At 41.0% G+C, this 23428-nt stretch overlaps 1 protein-coding gene across 5 annotated transcripts in view; it reads left to right on the top strand.

Moving 5' to 3' along the window:
* Positions 1-23428, top strand: part of SLCO5A1 (solute carrier organic anion transporter family member 5A1) — a 300952-nt gene that overhangs the window by 270192 nt on the left and 7332 nt on the right. For all 5 annotated transcript variants that reach the window (XR_013553601.2, XR_013553600.2, XM_078441935.2 and 2 more), the window contains 3 exons: positions 17332-17491; positions 19625-19866; positions 22033-22097. Coding sequence is in view for 3 of the 5 variants with exons in the window: in XM_078441935.2 (XP_078298061.1) it covers positions 17332-17491; positions 19625-19866; positions 22033-22097 (467 nt within the window). In the remaining 2 variants the exon portion in view is untranslated. The remainder of the gene's footprint in view (positions 1-17331; positions 17492-19624; positions 19867-22032; positions 22098-23428) is intronic.

Genomic DNA, 23428 nt, shown 5'->3' with positions numbered 1-23428 from the left:
TTTTCAGTGGAGTTTTATCTTATAAAATGTTCCACTTGAACTTTGAACAAGAAGAGCTTTAATTTCATTTAGCCAACCTAGAATATCAGAAAGAAAAAAGGAGGAACTGCCAATCAGAGCTTATTTGGATGACAGAATATGGTCACTTGTCTCAGGAGTCTTTTTTTCACCAAGAGATGTGGGTCTGGGCAATGCACGTACTGATACACAACTTCTTTTCCGTGCCTATTACAATGGCATAGGAAATAAAGTCTTCAAAAATTTAAGGGCAGTTTAGAATAGGAGCCCAGATTCTTGAGTTAAATCTGAATTTGTATCTTCACTCTGCTTGGCCAGTTGCTTAACTGTAAGCCTCAGTATCCTCATCTGTAAAATAGGGTGATGATAATAATGCCTTAGTTCCTTCAGGTGTAACAGAGTATCATAGACTGGGTGGTTTAGAAACAACAGAAATTTATTGCTCACGGTTCTGGAGGCCGGGAAGTCCGTGATCAAGGTGTCTGCAGATTCGGTGTCTTATGAGGCTCCCCTCCCTGATTCATGAATGGCGGTCTTTTCTCTGTGTCCTCATATGGTGGAAGGGGTAGGGCATCTCTCTAGAGTCCTTTTCATAAGGGCACTCATCCCATTCATGAGGGCTCCAACGTCATGGCCTAATCACCTCCCCAAGGCCCAACCTCCAAATATCATCACACTGGGGGTTAGTTTTCAACCTATGAATGCTGCGGGGACCCAAACATTTCATCTACAGCAATAAAAATCACCTTAGAGGCTGCAGGCGGGGACAGCATGAGTAGCACGTGTAAAGCTCTCACCTTGGTGCCTGGCACACAGTAAGCGCTCACTGGAAGTTAGCTATTGTTATCAGTCATCACAAATACTCTTTTGGTATTTACCTCTGTATTTTCAACACATAATGTGTAAATTAACCAAATTGAGACATTATGTATGACTTCCTATCTTGATAAATGAGGAGTTCAGTTTTCCCTTCATATATTGTGGTCAAATCCTTCTTGGATATTCTTATGCTTGATCCTGCCAGTATTATTAACTGCTGAGGCACAAGCGGTATGTCATGATTAGATTTCTTCTTGTGTACAACGTTGATTTTCCTGGAATTCATAATTGTTTTATTTTCATTTCCTTTGTTCTCTCTGAATGTGTGTCTGGCTTCCTACATTCTCTAAGGGCTCAAACTATCTCGCTGTGATTTTTCTCCTGTCTGATAACCTCGTGATTCCATTTCCCACCCCTTGGAGTCATCTAATCAGAGTCCTAGCTGCGCCCGGTCGGCTCCCTGGAATCCCGTTTGCCTCTGTATGGATGCTTTGTTCCTCTGAGCTCACATGCCTCTTCCTTGGCTCGTCCCTCATTTTGTGAGAGCACATCCCTCAGTAGCTACAGGAAGGCTATAAAGGCTGTAACTTTTTTTTTTTTCTGAATATTGTTCATGAAATAGCTTTTCAAAAAAAGCTGTTATATTTGATTGCCAAGTTGGCTGGGTAAAGAATTTTAGATTGGATGAATCATTTTCACTCAATTTTATTACTCCATTGTCATCTAATTTCTCGTGCTATTGTGGGAAATCTGGCCTTTCTTTTTCCCAGTCTTTTGTACGTACCCTATTTTTTCTTTCTAGGAGCTTCCAGTTTACTCCTGGTGTTCCTGAATTTCATCATGATATACTTTGGAGTGGGTTTCCACCCCTCCCACCCCCTGCTCCGAGCACTTAAGTGAGCTTTTAATGTCTGGAAACTGTCCTTCAGTTTTGTTTTTATTTTTTACTTAAATTTTGATATTTTTTTCCTCACCATTTTTTCTCTTCCTTCTCCTTCATTGATTCTCTACTATTCTTTATCACCTATATTGTATAAAACACTTTTTTTTCTCCTACTTTTGGAAAGATTTCTTCAGCTCTATTTTTTTCAGTCTTCCGCTAAATCTTTATTTTTTTTTTATTTTTTTTTTTTAACATTTTTTATTTATTTTTGAGACAGAGAGAGACAGAGCATGAATGGGGGAGGGGCAGAGAGAGAGGGAGACACAGAATCGGAAGCAGGCTCCAGGCTCTGAGCCATCAGCCCAGAGCCCGACGCGGGGCTCGAACTCACAGACTGTGAGATCGTGACCTGAGCCGAAGTCAGACGCTTAACCGACTGAGCCACCCAGGCGCCCCCTAAATCTTTATTTTGAATATTGTATTTTTTCAAAAGTTATTTATTTATTTTTGAGAGAGAGAGAGAGAGTGCACAAGAGGGGCAGAGAGAGAGAGAAAATCCCAAGCAGGCTCCGCACTGTCAGCAGAGCCCAACGTGAGGCTTGAACTCACGAACTCACGAACTGCAGGATTATCACCTAAGCTGAACCAATTGAGCCACCCAGGTGCCCCTGTATTTTTAACATCCAAATTTTTGATTGTTTTTTTGCTTCTAGTCCTCTGGCTTCATAGGTGGAATCCCTTCTCTTACTTCTCCAACATTATTTAGAGTTTGTTTTCCTTCCTGAATTGTCTATGTCCTCTGAGTGCCTGCTTTCTATTTATTTTGCTGTCCTGATTATGTTGGAAGCTTCCCTTACATTTCTGGTGATCCTTAGCTTTCTCTTAGTATTGAAGAACATGCATTTAAAAAGCTAGGTCAGTGCTCTGGTCTGACCGTAGAGCTTGTCATTTGGTGGATCTCACCGTAGGTAACGGGAGATGGGGAGCTGGCATTTTCATTGGGGTAATGCATGTCAGAACTTGAGGCCTTACCTCTGGAGTGCTTTGGCTGCTCAGGAGAAGGGTTCTCCTGTTTCTCGGCTGGAGCTGTGTTGAGATAGATTCAGGGTTGTAAGCCTAGCTCCTGGTGTTCTAGGGCTGGGAGTGGGATGGTGGTGGGAAGGGACCTGGGTCCTTCTGTTCATTCTGTAGACTTTTACCTAATTCCCCTGCCATCATTCTAGCCTCTCACCAAAGGTCTTCTTTATATGTGATATTCTTACATCCGTAGACTTTGGTTTATTTTCTCCAGAAAATAAAGGCATGAGGGAAAAAGTAGTCATCCACTAACTAGAGTGGGGATGGAAATCTGCTTAAAATTGTACATTTAGACCACAGCTTACTTGTGTTGTCTGTCCTTGAGTTCTGCTTAAAATTGTACATTTAGACCACAGCTTACTTGTGTTGTCTGTCCTTGAGTTCTTTTTTTTTTTTTTTTTAAAGTTTATTTATTTTGAGAGCAAGAGAGAGAGGCAGAGAGAGAATCCCAAGCAGGCTTCTTGCTGTCAGCAGATCTTGACACGGGGCTCGATCTCGTGAACCACGGGATCATGATCTGAACCAAAATGAAGAGTTGGACACTCAGCTGACTGAGCCAGCCAGGTGTCCCCTGTCCTTGAGTTCTAAAGGCCTATTCTTCTTTCCCCGACTACTAGCCTTTTCCATGCTCATATTATTTTTTAAGTTCTCAACACACTTTGTTTTATTGAATTCTTGTTTTTCTGTAATCTTATTTCAGTTGGACTAGTTGCTCTCTAGGCGTAATTTATATTCTGGAACCTTCCTTTCATGTATCTCAGTTGTATCCACTTTTTTAGTTGTTTGTGTGTTTATTTATTTGTTAACTCCTTGTTTTGCTGGAGAAAAATACCCAGATACCCCCCTAGGAAAGAGCCCATGGGAACAAAAACCTTTTGATCCTGTAAATGTATTAAAGCATCTTTATTCTTTCTCTCACATTTAAAGATAGTTTGAGTGGGTATGGAATTATAAGTTATAAATTACTTTTCGGAGAACTTTGAAACCACTGCTTTGTCATCTAGCATCTAATGTTGCTGGTAAGAAATTTAACTCCAGGCCTAGCTCTCATTTCTCTGTAGCCAACTTTATTTGGATGATTTTAGGAAATTTTTTATCTAAGGTGTTCTGAAATTTCATAAGGAATGCTTTACCATCCAATTTTGTCTTGGCTGGACCCTTCCAATGTCACTTTCTCAGAGAGGCTTTCCCTCTCTACCCAACCTAAGGGAACCCATTCTCCCCTTTATTGCATTACTCCTCCTTAATTTCCTCGTAGCACTTACCACTAGCTGAAGTTATCTTCTTTAAGTACGTGCTCTGCTCTTGTCTTCTGTTTCTAAACTATGAGCTCCTTGAGAACAGTTACTACAGCTGTCTATATCATAACCGCATCCCCACCATCTGAAGCAATGCACAGCGTTTGTTGCATGAAGGAATGAACAGATGAATGAATGTTTTGGCCTAGGGCTTTGTTCGTTCATTACATTAGGCACTCTCTGAACCGTCTTAATCTCACACGTATGTCTTAAACTCCAGGGAGGTTTTCTTCTGCTATACGCACTCTCTCCATTTTCCATGCTCTCTCCAGGATTCCTGCTAATCTGTTGTTGGAACTTATGGACTGGTTGCCTATATGTTTCATTTGTTCTCTTGTATTTCCTATGTCCTTTGCTCTGAGAGATTCTTCCATGCTTTGTTTTCTATTCTTTATGTAAATTGTCTTTTTATTTTGAGAATAACTTTGTTCTTTGTTGTATTCTGAGTGTTCCCTTTTCATAACATCCTGATGTCTTTTTTTTTTTTTAAATTTTTAATGTTTATTTACTTTTGAGAGAGAGAGAGAGACAGGGCATGAGTGCGGAGGGAGGCGGGGAGGAGAGACAGAGGAAGACATAGAATCCGAAGCAGTCTCCAGGCTCTGAGCTGTCGGCACAGAGCCTGACATGGAGCTCGAACTCATGAACTATGAGATCGTGACCTGAGCCAAAGTTGGATGCTCAACCGACTGAGCCACTCAGGCGCCTCATTCCTGATGACTTTTTACGTAGTAATATCTTCTCAGATCTGTGTATATAATTAGATTTTTTTTTTTTAATTTTGTTTCTATGCCTCACATTTTGCCATTTGATTTTAAGGGTTAGTTTTTCTGTTCGTTTATTCTGGGCTTTACAGGCTGACAAGACTCAGTCTAGCATCTTTCAGGTTATGTGCTCCACCCTCACCCCCATACAAACATGGGGGGGTTAGTCTCCGTTGTCAAAATCTAGAGTAGAAGCTTAGCTTTTTGAATTTCTTCCAATTTCTTTAGAGGAGAACGTTCTGGAGAATGTCTGGGCTCTGACATGGGGGTGGAGGTGAGTGAATATGAGAATGGAAGGATCCACTGGTACAATTTTCTCTCCCTCAAACCTCAGCTTCCTCCTCATCTGGGGCTTCTGCCGCATCTGATGACTTCGAGCTCACAACCTTGTGGAGCCTCATGGAGGGTCCATGGGGCAGGTTGGCTCTTCTCCAAGGTGGTATCTGCTCATCTGCTCATAATATGCGTATTATGCGTATCCACTTTGCTCTTTTCATGAAGTTTGGTGCTAGTCTTTCCATTCCTCTTTGCTGGCATTATTCCTTTTAATTTTGCTCACTTTAATTTTAAGTGCATTCTCAGAGGTGGGTTGGGGAGGCACCTTCCCCGCCCCCCCCCCCCCCCCCCCCCCCGCCGCCTGCCATCTTCCTTGCTTTCAAACAGCAAGTCCCCTCAAGAATTTAAAGCCCTTGCTTAGCACCACATCAGTCTTGCCAATCCTGAATCAACAGACTCTGGACTCTCCAGCACTATGGGCAAAAATTACATAATTGTGCTGATTGGCCCCATTACAAATTTATGAGTTCCAATCTTAGCAGGCCCTCATCTTTGCTGAGCAATTCATTTCCTTGGCCCTACTCAGCTTCCTTTCCTGTGCCCCAGCATGGTTGCATTTTTTAAAATTCTTTTCTTCAAGTATTTTGTCTTACTCTCGTCTTGTTTTTCTTGTTGGACATCCCAGATTCTGTGTTAGTGAGAAAACAGGGGTCCCAACAATGAACTTCTTGGCCTTCTCTCCCCTCTCCCCTCAAACTCCTTTGTCAAAGACGGTGTTATTTTCAAAGAAAAGTACCAGAGCCATCAAGTTTCTAACTGTGTGACCTTGGGAAAGAAAAAAAAAAGCTAATATTGAGTTTTGGTTTCCTCATGGTAAAATTGGTGATAATGTCAGTCACATCTGGTTACAAGCGTAATTACATAAAACACATGTGGTTGAAAAAACAAAATACTGCAGACGGGTTAAAAAATGGGAAGCCAGGGGCGCCTGGGTGGCGCAGTCGGTTAAGCGTCCGACTTCAGCCAGGTCACGATCTCACGGTCCGTGAGTTCGAGCCCCGCGTCAGGCTCTGGGCTGATGGCTCAGAGCCTGGAGCCTGTTTCCGATTCTGTGTCTCCCTCTCTCTCTGTCCCTCCCCCGTTCATGCTCTGTCTCTCTCTGTCCCAAAAATAAATAAACGTTGAAAAAAAAAAAAAATTAAAAAAAAAATAAAAAATAAAAAAAAAAAAAAAAAAAAAAAAAGGGAAGCCAGTGTCTCTTTCCTCCATCCTCAATCTCCAGTTTTAAGCTTTCCAATATTTTGTGTTTGTAGTTTTGATTTTGAGGACTGTATTAGGGAAGTTTTCTGATATTTCCTACCACAGAGTCCAGCACTCAGTATACGTTGAAAAAGTCAGTTTCTTGTCTCTTCTCCTTTCCCTTCTAGATCATACAAAGCAACTCCCTTTTCTTCTTTACAAGATGAATGAATGTCTGGCATCTATGTCTGTGTAGGGATGTTATTCATCTAGTGATGTTGAACTTTTAAGAACTTGATGAAAATAAGCATCTTAATTACCCAATTCCATGATTTATGGTACACTTCTTCTCATTCGATTGTATCGAATGATACAGAGAAAAACTCGGTAAGGCATGCTGGAGGCTACTTCAGGTTTCCATTCATTCCAGTAGTTGCAGCCTGACTTCATCCAAGTTCATAAATTAGCAACATGAAAACCCAGTTTCCTTGGAGAATTCGTTTGGCTTCCCAAATACTTCTAGGAAGGTAGTCTAAAATTGAATTAATATAAACACTTTTGGGGGGGGGGGGCGCAGCTGCAAAGGCTTGGCACTTTTTTTTTTTTCAGAGAGAGAGAGACAGAGAGAGAGAGAGAGAGAGAGAGCGCACGAGCATTAGCAGGCAGGGGAGGAGCAGAGAGAGAGAGAGAGGGAGACACAGAATTCAAAGCAGGCTTCAGGTTCTGAGCTATCAGCACAGAAACCAATGCTGGGCTCATGACAGCTCAGAGCCCGATGTGGGGCTTGAACTCACAGACTGCAAGATCATGACCTGAGCCGAAGTTGGACGCTTAACCGACTGAGCCACCCGGGCACCCCTAGGCTGGGCACTTTAAGAACAGCAGTTATGTTTGTGTAAAGAGTAAGAGAGTCCTTTCTCCAAGCAGGGTGTGGACTACATTTCAGCCTCTCCTTGCTCCTTTGGCTGGGTGCTCTTGTGCAGTGTACAACCTGCTTATCGGTCTGGCTTGGCCTGTTAACTAAAAGCTGTTCTGCGTGATTTTGAGGCTTGCATGTGGGGCTTTTTTTTTTCCTCCTTTAAATCCAATAGAGAGATGAAGGGAGTGGCAGTGAAGAGAGGAGTCTTTGTTCGGTGTCTGTTTGATTCGGGTCTGGTGATCGGCACTTGCTCGTGTATATCTTTTATATATAATGCTTGCAACACCACTCTACTGTGTGTACTATTACCTGCATGTTTTAATTAAAGAAACTGGGCTTACAGATGAAGTGATTTGCCCAAAGTCCTCAGTTAACAAGGAGCAGAACCAAATGAAACCCAATCTATTTCAGAGTTTGTTCTTTCCGAGCACCATGGCCAGTTGCTGCTTTATTTCATGTAGGGAAACACTGAAGCGTACTCACCACCTCCTTAGGAAGAGAGCTGGAGAGATTGTATCTGTATCTGTCAGTGGTGCATTGTTTCTTCATTTTTTTCATACAGCTGGGTTACAGGCATAATGCTGTGTCTACACAGTGCTGTAGCTCAGAGGCTCTCAAGTCAACCCGCCTAGATTTTCACCCCAGGCTTGCCACATACTAGCCATGTAAGGATGGGGAGATTCTTCAACCTTTCTGTGTTTGGTTTCCACACCTTTAAAGTGAAGATGCTGATAGATACTATGTTGCTGAATTGCCCTGAGGATTGAATAAAATACTTTGCAAATTCCTTAATCTCTCTGTGCGTCAGTTTCCTCATCATTAAGCTGCATCAATAACCGTACCAATCTCTTAGAATTATAGAAAAATGAAATAGGATAAAACCCATACATGCTAAGCAATTGATAAATAACTATTTAATGGCATTTTTTCTCATTTGAAATTCAAGAAAGAAGCTCAGAAAGATTGAATAACTTGCTCAGTCACACAGAAAATGATAGAACTAGAATTTGAACCCAGGTTTCTCTGATTCTGAATGCAATGCTTTTAATTATTAAAATGTTCTGAAAGAAGGGGCGCCTGCATGGCTCAGTTGGTTGAGCATCCGACCTCGGCTTAGGTCATGATCTCCCAGTTCGTGAGTTCGAGCCCCACATCAGACTCTGTGCTGACAGCTCGGAGCCTGGAGCCTGCTTCAGATTCTGTGTCTCCCCCTCCCTTTCTCTGCCCCTCCTCTGCCCATGCTCTGTCTCTCTCTGTCTCTCAAAAAAAAAAAAAAATAAATGTTAAAAAAAATTAAAAAAATAAATAAAATAAAAAGTTCCAAAAGAAGAAAAAAGCACAAAGGAGCAAGCACAACCTATGAGCTACCTCCTATTAAAGCCTGTAAACGAAGCCCCAGGTTCACCAGCAGGATGAATCTTCTTATATTAAAAGACCTGATAACTGATCCATCTTTGAATTTGTATCAAATGCTCAAGAGGTACCTCAATGCCTGATATGGGGTTGAGATGTTTTAGAAAGATGAGCTTTTCCTGTTGAGCCAAAATGGAGTCACAGTTTTTTTGCAGAATGAACCTGACATGTTACTGGTGGTTCCCCTAGAAAATTCAGATTTCATAGCCAAGGTGTGGAAACAACCTAAGTGTCCATCAACAGATGGATGGATAAAGAAAATGTGGCATATACATACAATGGAAGACTACTCAGCCTTAAAAAAGAAAGAAATTTTGCAGTATGTGACACAATGGATGAGCCCCGAAGACATCACGCTAAGTGAAATAAGCCAGTTACAGAATGACAAATACTGACTGATTCCATTTATATGAGATAGCTAAAATATTAAATTCATGGAATCAGAGGTGGAATGATGGCTTGAGGAAGTGGGAGATGGGGAGTTGCCAATCAATGGGCATCAAGTGTCAGTCAGTCGGGCTCTAGAGATCTGCTGTACATCATTGTACCTATAGTCAACTATACTGTGTAATACACTTAATGTTTGGCAAGAGAGTAGATCTCATGTTAAGTGTTCCAGCCACAATATACTAAAATAAGGAAAAATTCAGACTTGAGAATTGGATGATTTTTCATTATGAAAGATGCTAGTGCTCCAGTTGAATATCCTGGCCCATTTCCAACCCAAGTAATTACATTCCCAGCACCCACTATGTCCCTGCAGTTTTAATTAGGAAATGTGTTTTGCTTCCCCTCTGTGTCTGTGTTTCACACAGGTATGCTGTAATCATCTCGTTGCCATAAGAGTCAGGATTTACTGTGAACACGGTGGCTTAAATAACACTTTATATAAACACACTGCATAATGTGAGTTCTTTCCTCTTTGCCACTTCTTCTTGAAAAGTAATTTTTAAAAAGGGGTTAGATCTGATTCCCATGTACAGAATTGTTCAATAGTACTGGGTCTTGATAAATCATTTCATAATGCTAGCTTTATTATCTTTCATTTATCAAGTGTCATCTCTTTGAACTCAACACTAAGATCTATTATATCATCCTCTGGTTTTGTGACTTGACTTACTGCACCAGAATGTTTCCAGGGGTGATTTCTTGAGCTGTGAGGGGGAATCATTTTCTCAGTTTTCTGTGTTCGGCAGTGACTTGGATGGAGTGGTCCACCAGGTTCAACCAAGTCCAAAATCTCAGAGGTTGGGAATTTTCCCTGAAGTGGCCTCTCTCAGTACAGTTTTATTGACCCAAAGTACTGAAACTATGGAAATTGAATACAGCCTGCTAATTCCTACCTTCTCTGAAACTTTCCCCAATTCATGTCATTCTCTTTGTCACCACTTCTTCCCTGCCGCAGGGTGTATTTGATACTCTATTACCAGCCCTCTGTGTGACTATCATTTCTGGCCACATCACTTCTAAATTCTGTAATGAAACCATTCATCTCCTCATCTGTGTCTTCAGCTTAACCTACTGAAGTTTTCTCCCATTGTTTAAATCTTTTGGTGACATTCAAGATCTTTTATTTGTTATAGACATTAATAATTTTCAGAGAAATTCCTGAAAAGTAGAGGACAAATAATTTACTTAAAAGATCTTAGGTATGTGATGTGTGTCTCTGGATTATCCTAGCTACTTTAATTCATAGGCTTACAATTCATGTCTAGGTATATGTATATGATTTGATCTATTCTTGGCTCTGTTTGGGAGATACAAACAAAATTTGCCTTACTTCACTTTGAGAGTACCAAGGAGATACGAAATATAAGCAAATTTTCCTTCCAATGAGTTTTAAACTTTGTAACAGAGATCTAAACAAATAACATGAAATCTATAAAACTATGGAATACCTATTTAAATATAATAAGCCTTTTTATTTCAAAAATACCTATGAATATTAATAAACCCAGGACCAAATTTACCATTTTATAATGTCATATTAACATAGTCAATAAGAAATGTTCATCATTTAATGCTAGCGGAAAAAATAGAACCATACAAAATCTTGGTAACAATATGTTATCAATGTTATTGTATATGCATATTGAAAAAAAGACCAGAAAGTGATAGACTAAAAGCATAATATGGTGGATATTTCTGGGTGGTAGAATCACGTGTGAGTTTAATTTAATTTTTCAGTCTTTTTGTATTGTCCAAATTTTGTACAAAGAGTACGTATTACTTTAATAATAAATAAAGGTGTTTCAAAAACTATGTAATAGACGAAGGAGATTAAGAGGTACAAACTTCCAGCTATAAATTAAGTAAGTCATGGAGATGAAAAGTACAGCACAGGGAATATAGTCAATAATAGTGTTATAACCATTGTAAGGTGACGGATGGTGAGACTACACTTAACCACGGTGAGCACTGAATAATGTATAAAGTTGTGAAGTCACTATATTGTACACCTGAAACTAGTATAACATTGTATGTCAACTACACTTCAATAATACATTTTAAAAAGTAATTCTGGATTTATTTATTTTTTTTAAAAATTTTTAATGTTTATTTTTGAGAGAGACAGAGCGTGAGTGGGGGAGGGGCAGAAAGTCGGAGATACAGAATCCGAAGCAGGCTCCAGGCTTCGAGCTGTCAGCACAGAGCCCGACACGGGGCTCGAACTCACAGACCGTGAGAACATGACCTGAGCCGAAGCCGGACGCTCAACCGACTGAGCCACCCAGGCGCCCCTTTTTTCTTTTTTTCTTTTCTTTTTTTTTTTTTTTCAAAGTAATTCTGGATTTAAAAAGATGGTTTAGTACCTGGCTGGCTCAGTTGGTGGATCATGTGACTCTTGATCTTGAGGTTGTGAGTTTGAGCCCCACATTGAGCCCCCCATTGGGGCTCAAACCAAAGAGATGGTTTGTGTAAGTTGTAGGTCATTATATATAAATTTCAAGTTAAAACTGGTATGAATTTATTTGTTGACTACAAAGCTCAAGGAAACTTTAACAATAAAAATAATGATTGGAAATAGTAATTATAACTTTCATGAATGTAGTCCTCTAATAAACCTGTTCTATTACCTGTATTATGTAATGTATGATTCCTTGGTTACACTTGCTGTCCTCATACAGGCAGGAGGGGCATTAATAGCCATAGACTTAGATTTGGCCCCAGGTCATATGGCTACAAAATGGTAGGCCTGAAACTAGATCCCAGTTTAGTTCTTTTTCCCGAATTATCTGTAGGAGTAACTTCGAAAATGACTTACTCCTTTATTTATTTATTTATTTATTTTTATTTTTTTAAAACGTTTACTTATTTTTGAGACAGAGAGAGACAGGGCATGAACGGGGGAGGGTCAGAGAGATAGGGGACACAGAATCTGAAACAGGCTCCAGGCTCTGAGCTGTCAGCACAGAGCCCGACGCAGGGCTTGAACTCACAAACCTCGAGATCATGACCCGAGCCCAAGTCAGATGCTTAACCGACTGAGCCACCCAGCCGCCCCGACTTACTCCTTTTTGAAAAGAAAAACGTCATTGAAGGCCTATTGTGCTTGTGATTGTATTACTTTAATTCATTTATACTTCTTTCATGTGTAGATAAAGACCGCACACCAGTATCTTAGTGCCTATTATGTTCGAGGAACAATGCTGGACACTGGCTGTGCATTTACTCACCTAATCCTCTCAACAGCCATGTGATAGAGACATTATGATCTCTGTTTCACAAGTGTGAAATCTCTTTAGATTGGTTTACAGCACTTGTGAGCTGTAGGTATGGAATTGAACCTGCTCCTTCTGACTCTAATGCTCAGTCACGGTGAAAGGTGAGTGCCAGAAAAGCTGCATGAGATGAAGAGGAAGGAAATGGGATGAGGTGCCCAGAAGACTCATGCTAGAGAAAGTGAAAATACGGACAGTTACGCAAAGCTGCCCGCCAAGTATAGGGGTTTCAGGGTGTAGGCCACAGACACAGAGATAACTGGGTTTAAACCCATCTTTGATTCTTGTGAACTTTGACAGTATCTATCCTCTCAATTTCCTCATCTAAAAGATGAAGGCACAGTCATAACAACTTTAATTCTTGTGAGGAATAAATGAGGTAGTTTATATAGAGATTTCAGTGCACAATTCCTGGAGTAAAAATTGGGCTCTTTACTCATTTAGTTTTAAATGATAACGATGATTATGATTATAATAATAATCACTATAAACCTGAAGTTGCATAGCTCTATACAGCCAGGGAAGCATTTTAATATGAAGCCAAGAATTTAAGGGAATAAAAAAAAAACGAACACATTCTAATTGAAGTCTTCTTGAATTCAGTTAGACTTGAATATATAGTGACTTGAGAGAGATATCACTTTTTTCTAGGTGATTGGTATTTTTTCCTAAAAAGGTACCTGCTATGTTAATCATATTCTTTTAATCCATGTGACTTGGGCATAAGAAGCATGGATTCCCTCTTTTCGTATTTCTTAATAGAGAGCCACTTAAGAGGAGGCAGAAGGATGGTTGGGGAGCTCCTCTTTGATTTATGGGGACCTGTAGAAATATGTCAGATGGGGAAGTCCAAGTATTCTTCGGTCTTGGGGTGGCATAATTTGACATACTCTGTGGGGTGTGTGTGTGTGTGTGTGTGTGTGTGTGTGTGTGTGAGAGAGAGAGAGAGAGAGACAGAGACAGAGGCAGAGACAGAGAGAGACATTAGAGAACAACTGTCTTCTTACTTACCCAGCTGTGATGGCCCCATGGTGGACATAATTACCTATGTTAAACCATAATCTGTTTTATTATTGTATATTACTTTAAATAAATGTTGATCCTTAAGCAATTGATTTAAAAAACATTAGGCAGCAAGCTTGTTCTTTTTTTCCTTTTTTGTTCATTTAGTCTCCCTGTGGCTGGTTTTCTCGAAGCCTCAGTGATTATGGGACACATCATTGCACTTTTTATGGTTTCTTATTTTTTAAGATCCGCAAACTGTACTAGATAATCTCAGAGACTGATCCCATCTCTCTAGTTCTAGAATTCTGCCATTTTTATTTTTTTATTTTATTTCATTAAAAAAAATTTTTTTTTAACGTTTATTTTACTTTTGAGACAGAGACAGAGCATGAACGGGGGAGGGTCAGAGAGAGAGGGAGACACAGAATTGGAAGCAGGCTCCAGGCTCTGAGCCATCAACCCAGAGCCCGACGCGGGGCTCGAACTCACGGACCGTGAGATCGTGACCTGAGCTGAAGTCGGATGCTTAACCAACTGAGCCACCCAGGCGCCCCTCTGCCATTTTTATAATAAGATATCATGTGTGACTCTCAGGCTTGCAACTTGGACCAAACGGTTATTTGTTAGTCCGTTTGTTAGTGAGGCCTTTTTCTTCACTTGGAATTAACACTTACATTGATTCAGAGCTAGCATGAGCCTGATCTGCAAAGCTAACTTGTCAGAAATGCTTTAGTTCATTGGAAGGGGACGCACAGTCCCTTCGCACAACGTGGACGTGGTACACTCTATCCTGTATGTTTAGTACTCCCACGATGGGCTCACTGCAGGCCGGTGAGTGGTGCTTAGTACTATTCAGGCTTATACGCTTATGCCATTATTACAATCCAGCCTGTTTTCTGAAAAGTGAGTGAGAGTCAAGCAAGACATTATTATTCCTAAAATTTATTTTATTTTATTTTTAAAATGAGCGCAGTGTAAAGCATTAACCATGTTGGTATCTTTCCCTTTTTTGTGCCACTGTCGCCTTTTCCCCAATGACTTTTTTGTGAATACCCACTTCTTTTCACTGCTATTTATTTTTGTTGCCTGTCTTGATTTTCTGAGAGCTTTATTGTATCATTTCTTTGTTTCAGACACCGTGTTCTCATGAGAAAAGCAAACATACCCAGTGGTGACCTAGGAATGTGCCTCTGTTTCTGGAACTCAGGAAAGCTTGTGCTTCCTGTCATCAGGGGGTTTTAAGCATCTGTTTATATTCTCTCTAGATTCATTTTTCTCTCTTTTAGTTCTTGGGTGAGAGGAGGGTACAGAGGGAGAGGGAGAGAGAGAATCTTAAGCAGGTTCCATACCCAGCACGGAGCCTGATGCAGGACTGGATCTCGCAAACTGTGAGATCGTGACCTGAGCCAAAATCAACAGTTGGATGCTTAACTGACTGAGCCACCCGGGCACCCCTAGCTTCCTTTCTCTTGAGTGGACATACCCATAAAAGAGAGGTGTTTGGGATCTGTGGTGGTCATAAATGAATATGGATCGTGATCTTCATAAGAAATTCTTTGTAACTTCTAAATAACAATAGTAGCAATTATATTGTATGGATTTGAAGCCTGTTGTTTTTAGTGACTTAAGCATGCAAACATATAAAAACCCTTTTATCGGGTCATGGCTTGAAATGTCACTCTTGAGGAACTAGTGAAGACAGTGGCAAGGTACAGATCGGTTTTCAGATGTACCAGTTAAATGGCACTAATTAGCATCATAGTGAATCATTTGACCTCACTGGACATCTATGTCATTGTCTGTGGAATGTAGTGAGAGGTCTAGAATGGGCTTTCTCACCGTCACCCTCAGGGCTACTAAGACTTGGGCAGGTTAATTTGTTACTGTGTGTGTGTGTGTGGAGGGGGTGTTGTTCTGTGTATTGTAGGATGTTTAGAAGCTTCCCTGGCCTCTGCCCACTAGATACCAGTGGCACTCCTGTAGTTATGACAAACAAAACTGTTGCCTAGAAAACAAAATTGCCCCTCAGGAGCATTACTGGCCTAGGACTGCATTTCCTGAAATATACAACAAAATGATAGGAATCCGCGAGTTTGTGGACATAATTGTCAGAGTCTTGTGACCAAATTTCTTCTGTGGAATGACATAAATGAAGAACAGAGTTTATTTTACATTTGCCTCTTTCGAAGAGTTTCTTGATAAGGTTTAAATACTGCCATGAATTTGTTCCTTCCTTTAAAATTTGAGGACTCAGTTATTAAAGTGTGAAAGAGGACACAGGAAAGAGCCCTTTGAACAAATAATGCCTTATGTCTATAGATTAACACAAATAGTTGGCGTGGGCTATGCTACTGGAGGGGTGGGTAGTCAACATAGGCATTAAAGGTAAGTTCTAGCATTAAGCAGACATTCCAAAATATTTGTTGAATGGATGAATGATGAATAGATGGATGGATGAATGATATAGATCTGCTATTTCTTTTTTTTTAAATTTTTTTAATGTTTATTTTATTTCTGAGGGAGAGAGAGAGAGACAGAGAGAGACAGAGTACAAGCGGGGGAGGGGCAGAGAGAGAGGGAGATAATCCAAAGCAGGCTCCAGGCTCTGAGCTGTCGGCACAGACCCCGAGGCGGGGCTCGAACTCACAAACTGTGAGATCATGACCTGAGTCGAAGTCGGACGCTTAACCAACTGAGAGCCACCCAGGCGCCCCTGGATCTGCTGTTTCTAACTCATGTGGCTTTAGGAACAGTATTTCATCAGTAACAGAAAATGGTGGTCACGGGGCACCGGGGTGGCTTAGTCGGTTAAGCATCCGACTCTTGATATTGGTTCATGTCATGATTTTGGGTCATGGGATAGAGCCCTGCATGGGATTCTCTCTCTCCCTCTCTCTCTGCCCCTCCCCCTTCAAAATAAATAAATAAATAAATAAATAAATAAATAAATAAATAAATAAATAAATATTTAAAAAATTGGTCTCAGAGAAGCCAAGGAAAGAGGTTGTTGAGTATAAGCACTACAGAGCCCCTTTCATTCTTCCATGAGCCCCTCCTGGGTACCTGCCTCTGCTCTTCCAAAGCATTTCTTTCTACTTCTCTCCCCAACCCTATATCCTGACTTGCCTTTTTTTTTTCCTTTTTATATTTGTTGCCTGAATTGATTGTATCAGAGCTTTTCGTATTGTATCGTTTCTTTGAATCAGACATCATAGCCTACGAGAAAACAAAACCCACCACGTTGACCGTGAATCCACATCTGGGCATCCTGAAGGAAGGACTGAATCGTTCTTCTCTGGCTGTGTGAATCAAGCTAGTGATAGGATTCCTGATCTTCTTTGGAAATCACTTCCGATTCATTTTCTAGAGTCCCATGTCTTTCTTAGATAATTTATTCCAGAACAATTAAAGTTTTTGGTCAAAGCAATCTGCGTCGACAACCCCGATGGATGCATTTTATGTTTGCGCCCTCCTAGTGATGTTGTTGATCTGGCACAGAGTTAAAGAAATTGAGGTCTGGATTTGTTAAAACGTAGAGCTTAGTGTCTACAGTAAGTGAGTAGTTAAACAAGGGTTAGAACTGCTGAGCCCAGATCTGTAGCACCAAGATCCAAGATGGAAGGTAGAATTGAGGCAAGATAGATAATTTGATACAAAAATAATGAATTTACAGCCCCAGAAGACTGAAACATTTTTCTTCATGCTTTGTTTAAAAGTCATAATAATTATCGAGGGTGGCTATTTCCAGTATTATAGCTTTGATTTATGGGAACTAGCTTCTCTAAAATTTATTTTATTTTATTACAAATATTACTTTATTACAAATTACTTAACATTGAGAACTTTTTCTTTAAACATTTTAGTAAATGTTGCTCATGACCTGCTTTTTTCTCTCTAGACCTTCTCTCACCATGCCTCACAGGAACCTGACAGGAAGCTGCAATGTTAATTGTGGTTGTAAAATACACGAGTATGAGCCAGTCTGTGGATCAGATGGAATTACATACTTTAACCCTTGTCTGGCTGGCTGTGTTAACAGCGGTAATCTTAGCACTGGGGTGAGTATATTTCCCAAGTTCCTGTACTGTTAATCCAACATCCTGTGACAGGGACGTGTTAGGACTCATATGCTAACACGTGGCTTTAGTCCCTCTTTTCAAGAAACTTCAAATAACCTCCAAAATACTTCCTGACGAAAACCCAGAGGAATGACAATTATGCAATGCTATCATTTTTTTCCCCAAGGACGATTGGAACATGTGGGTGTAGTGACTTGGTTTCATATCAGCCCTCTCCCACTTTACATTCTGTGCCAACTCAGTGAAACAGGATAAGGATGAATGCTGGGCTTCCCATTTATTACTCAGCCAGGGCCCTTGTGATGCATTTGAAGGTCAAGATGACCACATTTGGTGCCCATAGAAGAGGATAGGAGAGCACCTTCCCTGATCAGAGTCTGTGAAGACGCGTGATGAATTTTTCATAGACTATCAGTTCAAACTTTTTTCTTTTTTTTTTAACATTCAGAGTAAAGATATTTCTGTCAGTTCAAGAATAGGCTATTTTGAGAATTCCCTTCCCCGTGAATTATAAATAGGCTGTAATACTGTGGGAGGTTTTCATATTCTACTCAGTTCCTTACTGAGCCTGGTTTCATTCTTTGCTTAAGAACGGATTGTAGGAGGCTGCTTTAATCAAAAAGGTTAAGGTGCATTTGCCTGTACTGTGTAGGTGTTAAGGGATTATACTATTGACTGTATGTTTTGGGATCATCAGATTCGATTTCGGAGTTTTAAGCTATAGTGATAAATTGAGAAATCCTGTGGCTGGCTCCCCAGTATATAATTGGTGAGCTCCAGTGTGTAACCAAGTTGAAAGAGACAATGAGAAGTGTTCTCGGTGGCTAAGTCCTGGGAGTGAGCGAGTGAGTTCTCTAATGCACAGTCCTCATTCCTAAAAAGAGGCCAGCAGTCCCCAGAGCACAGAGGGCCAAACGGTGCCCCGTCCTCATATTTGTTGCTACTGCTTCTCTAAGTGGCTGAGAGGTGACAATGGCAGTGAGTTCAGCTTATGTTGCACGGTGAAAACAACATAACAGGCAGAAAGATTAATTGGCTGTTTTTATTTGAAATGGGTTTAAAAGAATTTTTTTCAACGTTTATTTGTTTTTGAGAAAGACAGGCAGAATGTGAGCAGGGGAGGGGTAGGGAGAGAGGGAGACACAGAATCTGAAGCAGGCTCCAGGCTCTGAGCTGTCAGCACAGAGCCCAATGCAGGGTGCGGGACTTGAACTCACGAACCGTGAGATCATGACCTGAGCCGAAGTCGGATGCTTAACTGACTGAGCCACTCAGGTGCCCCTACTTGAAATGGCTTTTTAGTTCCTTGAATTAGCTGGTTTCAAACGAAACATCCGGCGGTATGTTCCCTGGTACTGGCCCTGAGGTCATCACTATCACATCATGAAATCTCTGCCTTTATGTAACAAGTATTTACTTTGGGTCCTACGCCGTGTTCTGGCTTATGCTAGGTGCTCTGGTGGGCATAAATAAACATAAGGCTTGGTTCCTGTGTTCGGGGGGCTTCTCCAATCAGGGAGTCCACGAATTAAACAGCAGTTGAAGTAGCATATAATTGTGACCAAAAATGAGCATATGGAATGTGAATGCTATAGAACTGAGTGTCGAAAGCTACTAATAAAGGTTTAGGTTAAAAACAGTTTGACCAGCAGACATTGTTAGATGCACGCTTTGGATATTTACTGTTAGCAATGAGGATGTATTTTCTTTCTTCTTCTTTTTCTTCTTCTTCTTCTTCTTCTTCTTCTTCTTCTTCTTCTTCTTCCAATTTTTTTTTTTTTTACTTTTTTTAATGTTTACTTATTTTTGAGAGACAGAGCGCGAGCAGGGGAGGGGCAGAGAGAGAGGGAGACACAGAATCCGAAGCTGGCTCCAGGCTCTGAGCTGTCAGCACAGACCCCGATGCGGGGCTCTAACCCATGAACCATAAGATCATGACCTGAGCCGAAGTCAAATGCTCAACCGACTGAGCCACCCAGGTGCCCCAATGAGGATGTATTTTCAATTAAATATGATGCATATTTAAATACGAGAGTTATTTTAGAGCTTTTAACCTTGTCTTGATTTTCCTATGCTTTTGTTGGCTTACAGTCGATCTTTGTTATCCCTCAGATAAGGAATTACACAGAATGCACGTGTGTCCAAAGCCGGCAGGTGATCACCCCGCCCACAGTGGGCCAGCGCAGTCAGCTTCGCGTCGTTATTGTCAAAACCTATCTCAACGAGAACGGCTATGCTGTGTCCGGGAAGTGTAAACGGGCCTGCAATACCCTTATCCCGTTCTTAATTTTCCTTTTCATAGTCACCTTCATCACAGCATGTGCCCAGCCATCAGCCATCATAGTAACACTCAGGTGAGAACCGCACTTGGCTCCCAGGTGGGTTGTACGCTCAGAATTTGCCAGAATACACGTTCCAGACTGGACTGGTGTGGTAAAGCGGAGCGGAAAGCAAAGGTAGATTGTGCAGGAAAGCATTCAGACGTTTGCTTGTTGAACTTAAGAGAAGTGTTTACCCAGGTCAGGAAGGGAGAGGAAGGTTGCAACATTTCTTACCCCAGAACGTTCTTTATTCCTATAGTTTGGTGAAACTTCTTGTGAGTGTCTTTTCTTCCTACAGTCTGTGCCCGATAAGGTTCAAGTTTCAGGAGCTGAAAGCTGTCACCATGTTAGCCACAAGAAGCCTGACTCCAGCGGGGGCAGGAAGTCATTTGGTGAAGTTGCTAAATCTCGCCCACGGCAAAGAATATTATCTCCAACCTTGTAGATAGTACCTCCGCGGTCAGTGACAGTTCATGCTGGGCCTGCAGTTCAAAATGCTGATTTCATGAGTTTTACTAGCATATACAGTTTGGGAGTTGAGGACAGACTGGGAGATGTCTCTTCTCAGTTGTTCATGCTGTGCTTTAATATATATACTGTTTGTGCTTTTTTTGTTTGTAAGGGAACACGGACGTTACTTTAATGGAAGTCCTATTCAGATCAGGGTGTTGGCATTTGCAGTAAAGGCTGCAGCAGGCAGAGAAGGACGGGGATGGTATGGGGAAGGAACACAGCCCAGCAGGTTTAGGGGGACGGGGTCGGGGAGGCAGTGCAGTGAAGGAGTGAGGAGGAGAGGGAATCCCGTCTCATTTTTCCTTCACCTCCTCCCTGGCTCCTCAGTACCCCACACTGCTGGGCACCTGGTGGCCACACCTGCTGGGACTTCATTCCCTTGGGCTGTTTGCTGCTTAGTCTGCATATTTTGGCTTCTCTTCTATGGGATGCTGAGTTAGACATTTCTCAGCCAATTCATTCCTCAACTGTAAGATAACGGCACCCAGTGGGAAGGCCCATTGGTTTATTCACTCACTGCCTCCATCAGCAGATACTTATGGGGTAACAGCAGTGCGTGCCGCTTTGGGGAAGTGGCTAGGGAACGACAAGGAAGATGGGGAAAAGATGGCAAGTGTACTAGTCCTTGGGAATTTGACATGCTATACCTAGAAGTCGATGCGTATGGGACAGAAAGGATGAGGTGCTTCAGCATTTAAAAGAAAATGAATCATTAATAATCTGATTCTTTGGACTTTAGTCCTGCAAGAGATGTTAAATAACCCAGAAATGGGCTGCCCATGTTATATTGCTCGAACGAGGCAGATCACCAGCTGGCTTTTAACCCAACACATCAGAAAAGGAGCCCTTTAATCTTTTCTAATTAGAAATCAATAGATTCCAATCTTCCTGCCATGTGGGAATTACTCGAGCATACATTTCAGGAAAGGAAGAAAAAAAAAATAATGTGGTGGGAGGGATTCATTCTTTTTCTAACATTTGATTTGCTTTTTTAATACCTTTTTTTTTTTTTTTACTCTATTTCTTTCTTTAACTTTTTTCCTCTATACTTTTTCTTGAGAAAATATGGGAGTAACTTTCAGTCTACACACCTACCCTCTGGAAAGTGTGAGCAAATAGAAAAAAGGAATGCAGTAGGTAGGATAAAACACTATATGTGTTTTTTCACAGAACCGATTTTGGAAGCTCAGAGCTACTTCTGTACCTTAACCATGACCCTTTGGCCCTCTACCAGTATTTACACAGAAACAGAGGTCATCAGAGTTTCTTCGGGGTCTTCGCTGGGGAGAACTTATTCACAGATTTAGCTGTATCAGCAGTCTTGTTTGGCTGTTGTTAATAAATCCTAGTAAATAGGAGTGCCTGGGTGGCTCCATCGGTTAAGCGTCCGACTCTTGATTTTGGCTCAGGTCGTGATCCCAGGGTTGTGGGATTGAGCTCCGGGTTGGGCCCCATGCTGAGCGTGGAGCCTGCTTAGGATTCTCTTTCTCCCTTTCCCTCTGCCTCTCTCCCCAGCCTGCTCACACTCACTCTTTGTCTCAAAAAAAAAAAAAAAAAATCCTAGTAAATTAATGTTTTGGCACAGCAGCTCTTTGGTCCCCAGCTCTGCTCTAAGCGGGCTTGATGTGATGTTCGTTTTCTTGAGGCCAGTGTTTTAAAACATTTCTTTCTTTCCCTTCACCATAGGTCGGTAGAAGATGAGGAGAGACCTTTCGCGCTGGGGATGCAGTTTGTTCTATTGCGAACGCTTGGTATGTTCCTGAATTTCCGCACGTGCTTCTTAGTTCCTCTTTACAGATGGCAAATCCTCACTGTCCTTTAAAAATCGCAAGTCAATCATTTGTTACCATTAGTGGTAGCTAGGATTTTACAGGGCACGTCGTCTTTACTCTCTGATTTGAACTAGAAGCTACTCAGTTCTGTCGTTTGATGAAACAGAACAAAACTGACTTTAGAACAGTTTCTTTTTCACAATGAGCATAATAAACTCGGACTAAATTCCCCAGAAAATTTTGAACAGTAAGAAATATTGAACCAAGCAGTTGCAATGGACTCATGGTCTTGGCATTCTTGTCCCTTTATGCCTTTTTAACAGGAAAGTGATGGCACTCATATTATTCGTGAACATTTTAATTCCTTACTTTTTTACAATAATTTTATTGGACTGGGCAAAAAGTATACCTGTCAAGTTTTCTGAGGAAAAGAAATGAAAAATTCTGAAAAGAACAAAGAGAGATTCCCAAATTGAAGAGAAGCTTGTTAGCGCTGTCCATATGTCACAGAGTCCACTGGCGCACGAAGAATATCGTCCTGATTTTGACAAACACCATATCACTCTGTGGTGTTTTGGGACGATGCATGGGAAATACTGTGTGAAATAGCCCACTCCCTGGATCAAAAGAAATGTATTTTTAATTGACTTCCTCATTATCAAGCATATTTTTTTCTTTTGTAAGTGGCAGCCTGTCATTTTCTTCAGCTGTTACTTCCCCCAGTAATCAGTATCATTGTTCACAGGACCAAAAAAAAAAAAAAGAAAAAAAAGTTTTTTTTAAATTTAAATGTTTAATTTCCATCTTGAGGGATAAAATAGTATCCCCTGACCCTTTGAAACATTAATCTTCTCCGGAACTCTCGATTTGTCATTATGTTGTGGTTGATAGCCACGTCTGAGGGTAAGGACTTTCCAGTGACCCTCAAAGGCCTCTAGTTGCATTGAATGGGTAGCTTGCATTTTGGTACCAATAAAACTTTGAAGGTCCCGTTTTTCAAAACCAACTGGTTAAAGGAAATTCTGACATCCTTTGATGTAGTTAAGAAGTTTGCCTTATACTTCTCGTGGGCAACTATAAAGTTGTTTTCAAAGAAGGAAATTTGTTGAGCAAAGAGTCAGTTAAATAGGAAAAGAAAAAAAAAAGTTCCTCCTTTTTGCTCCGCCAGAGGGATGTCACAGCGTCAGTAGCAAGTGGAAGGCATTTGGAACTGAATTTATAATTTAACCATCACTTAAGTTCTGCTGATTATGAAAAACTATAGTTGGGCCAACAACCGATTTCCATTTCCCCCGATTTCAAAGCAAAAA

The sequence above is a fragment of the Panthera onca genome, chromosome F2 (assembly GCF_046562875.1).
Source record: "Panthera onca isolate mPanOnc1 chromosome F2, mPanOnc1 haplotype 2, whole genome shotgun sequence".
In the NCBI taxonomy this organism is placed as follows: domain Eukaryota; kingdom Metazoa; phylum Chordata; class Mammalia; order Carnivora; family Felidae; genus Panthera; species Panthera onca.
This window is presented reverse-complemented; position numbering and strand designations above follow the sequence as displayed.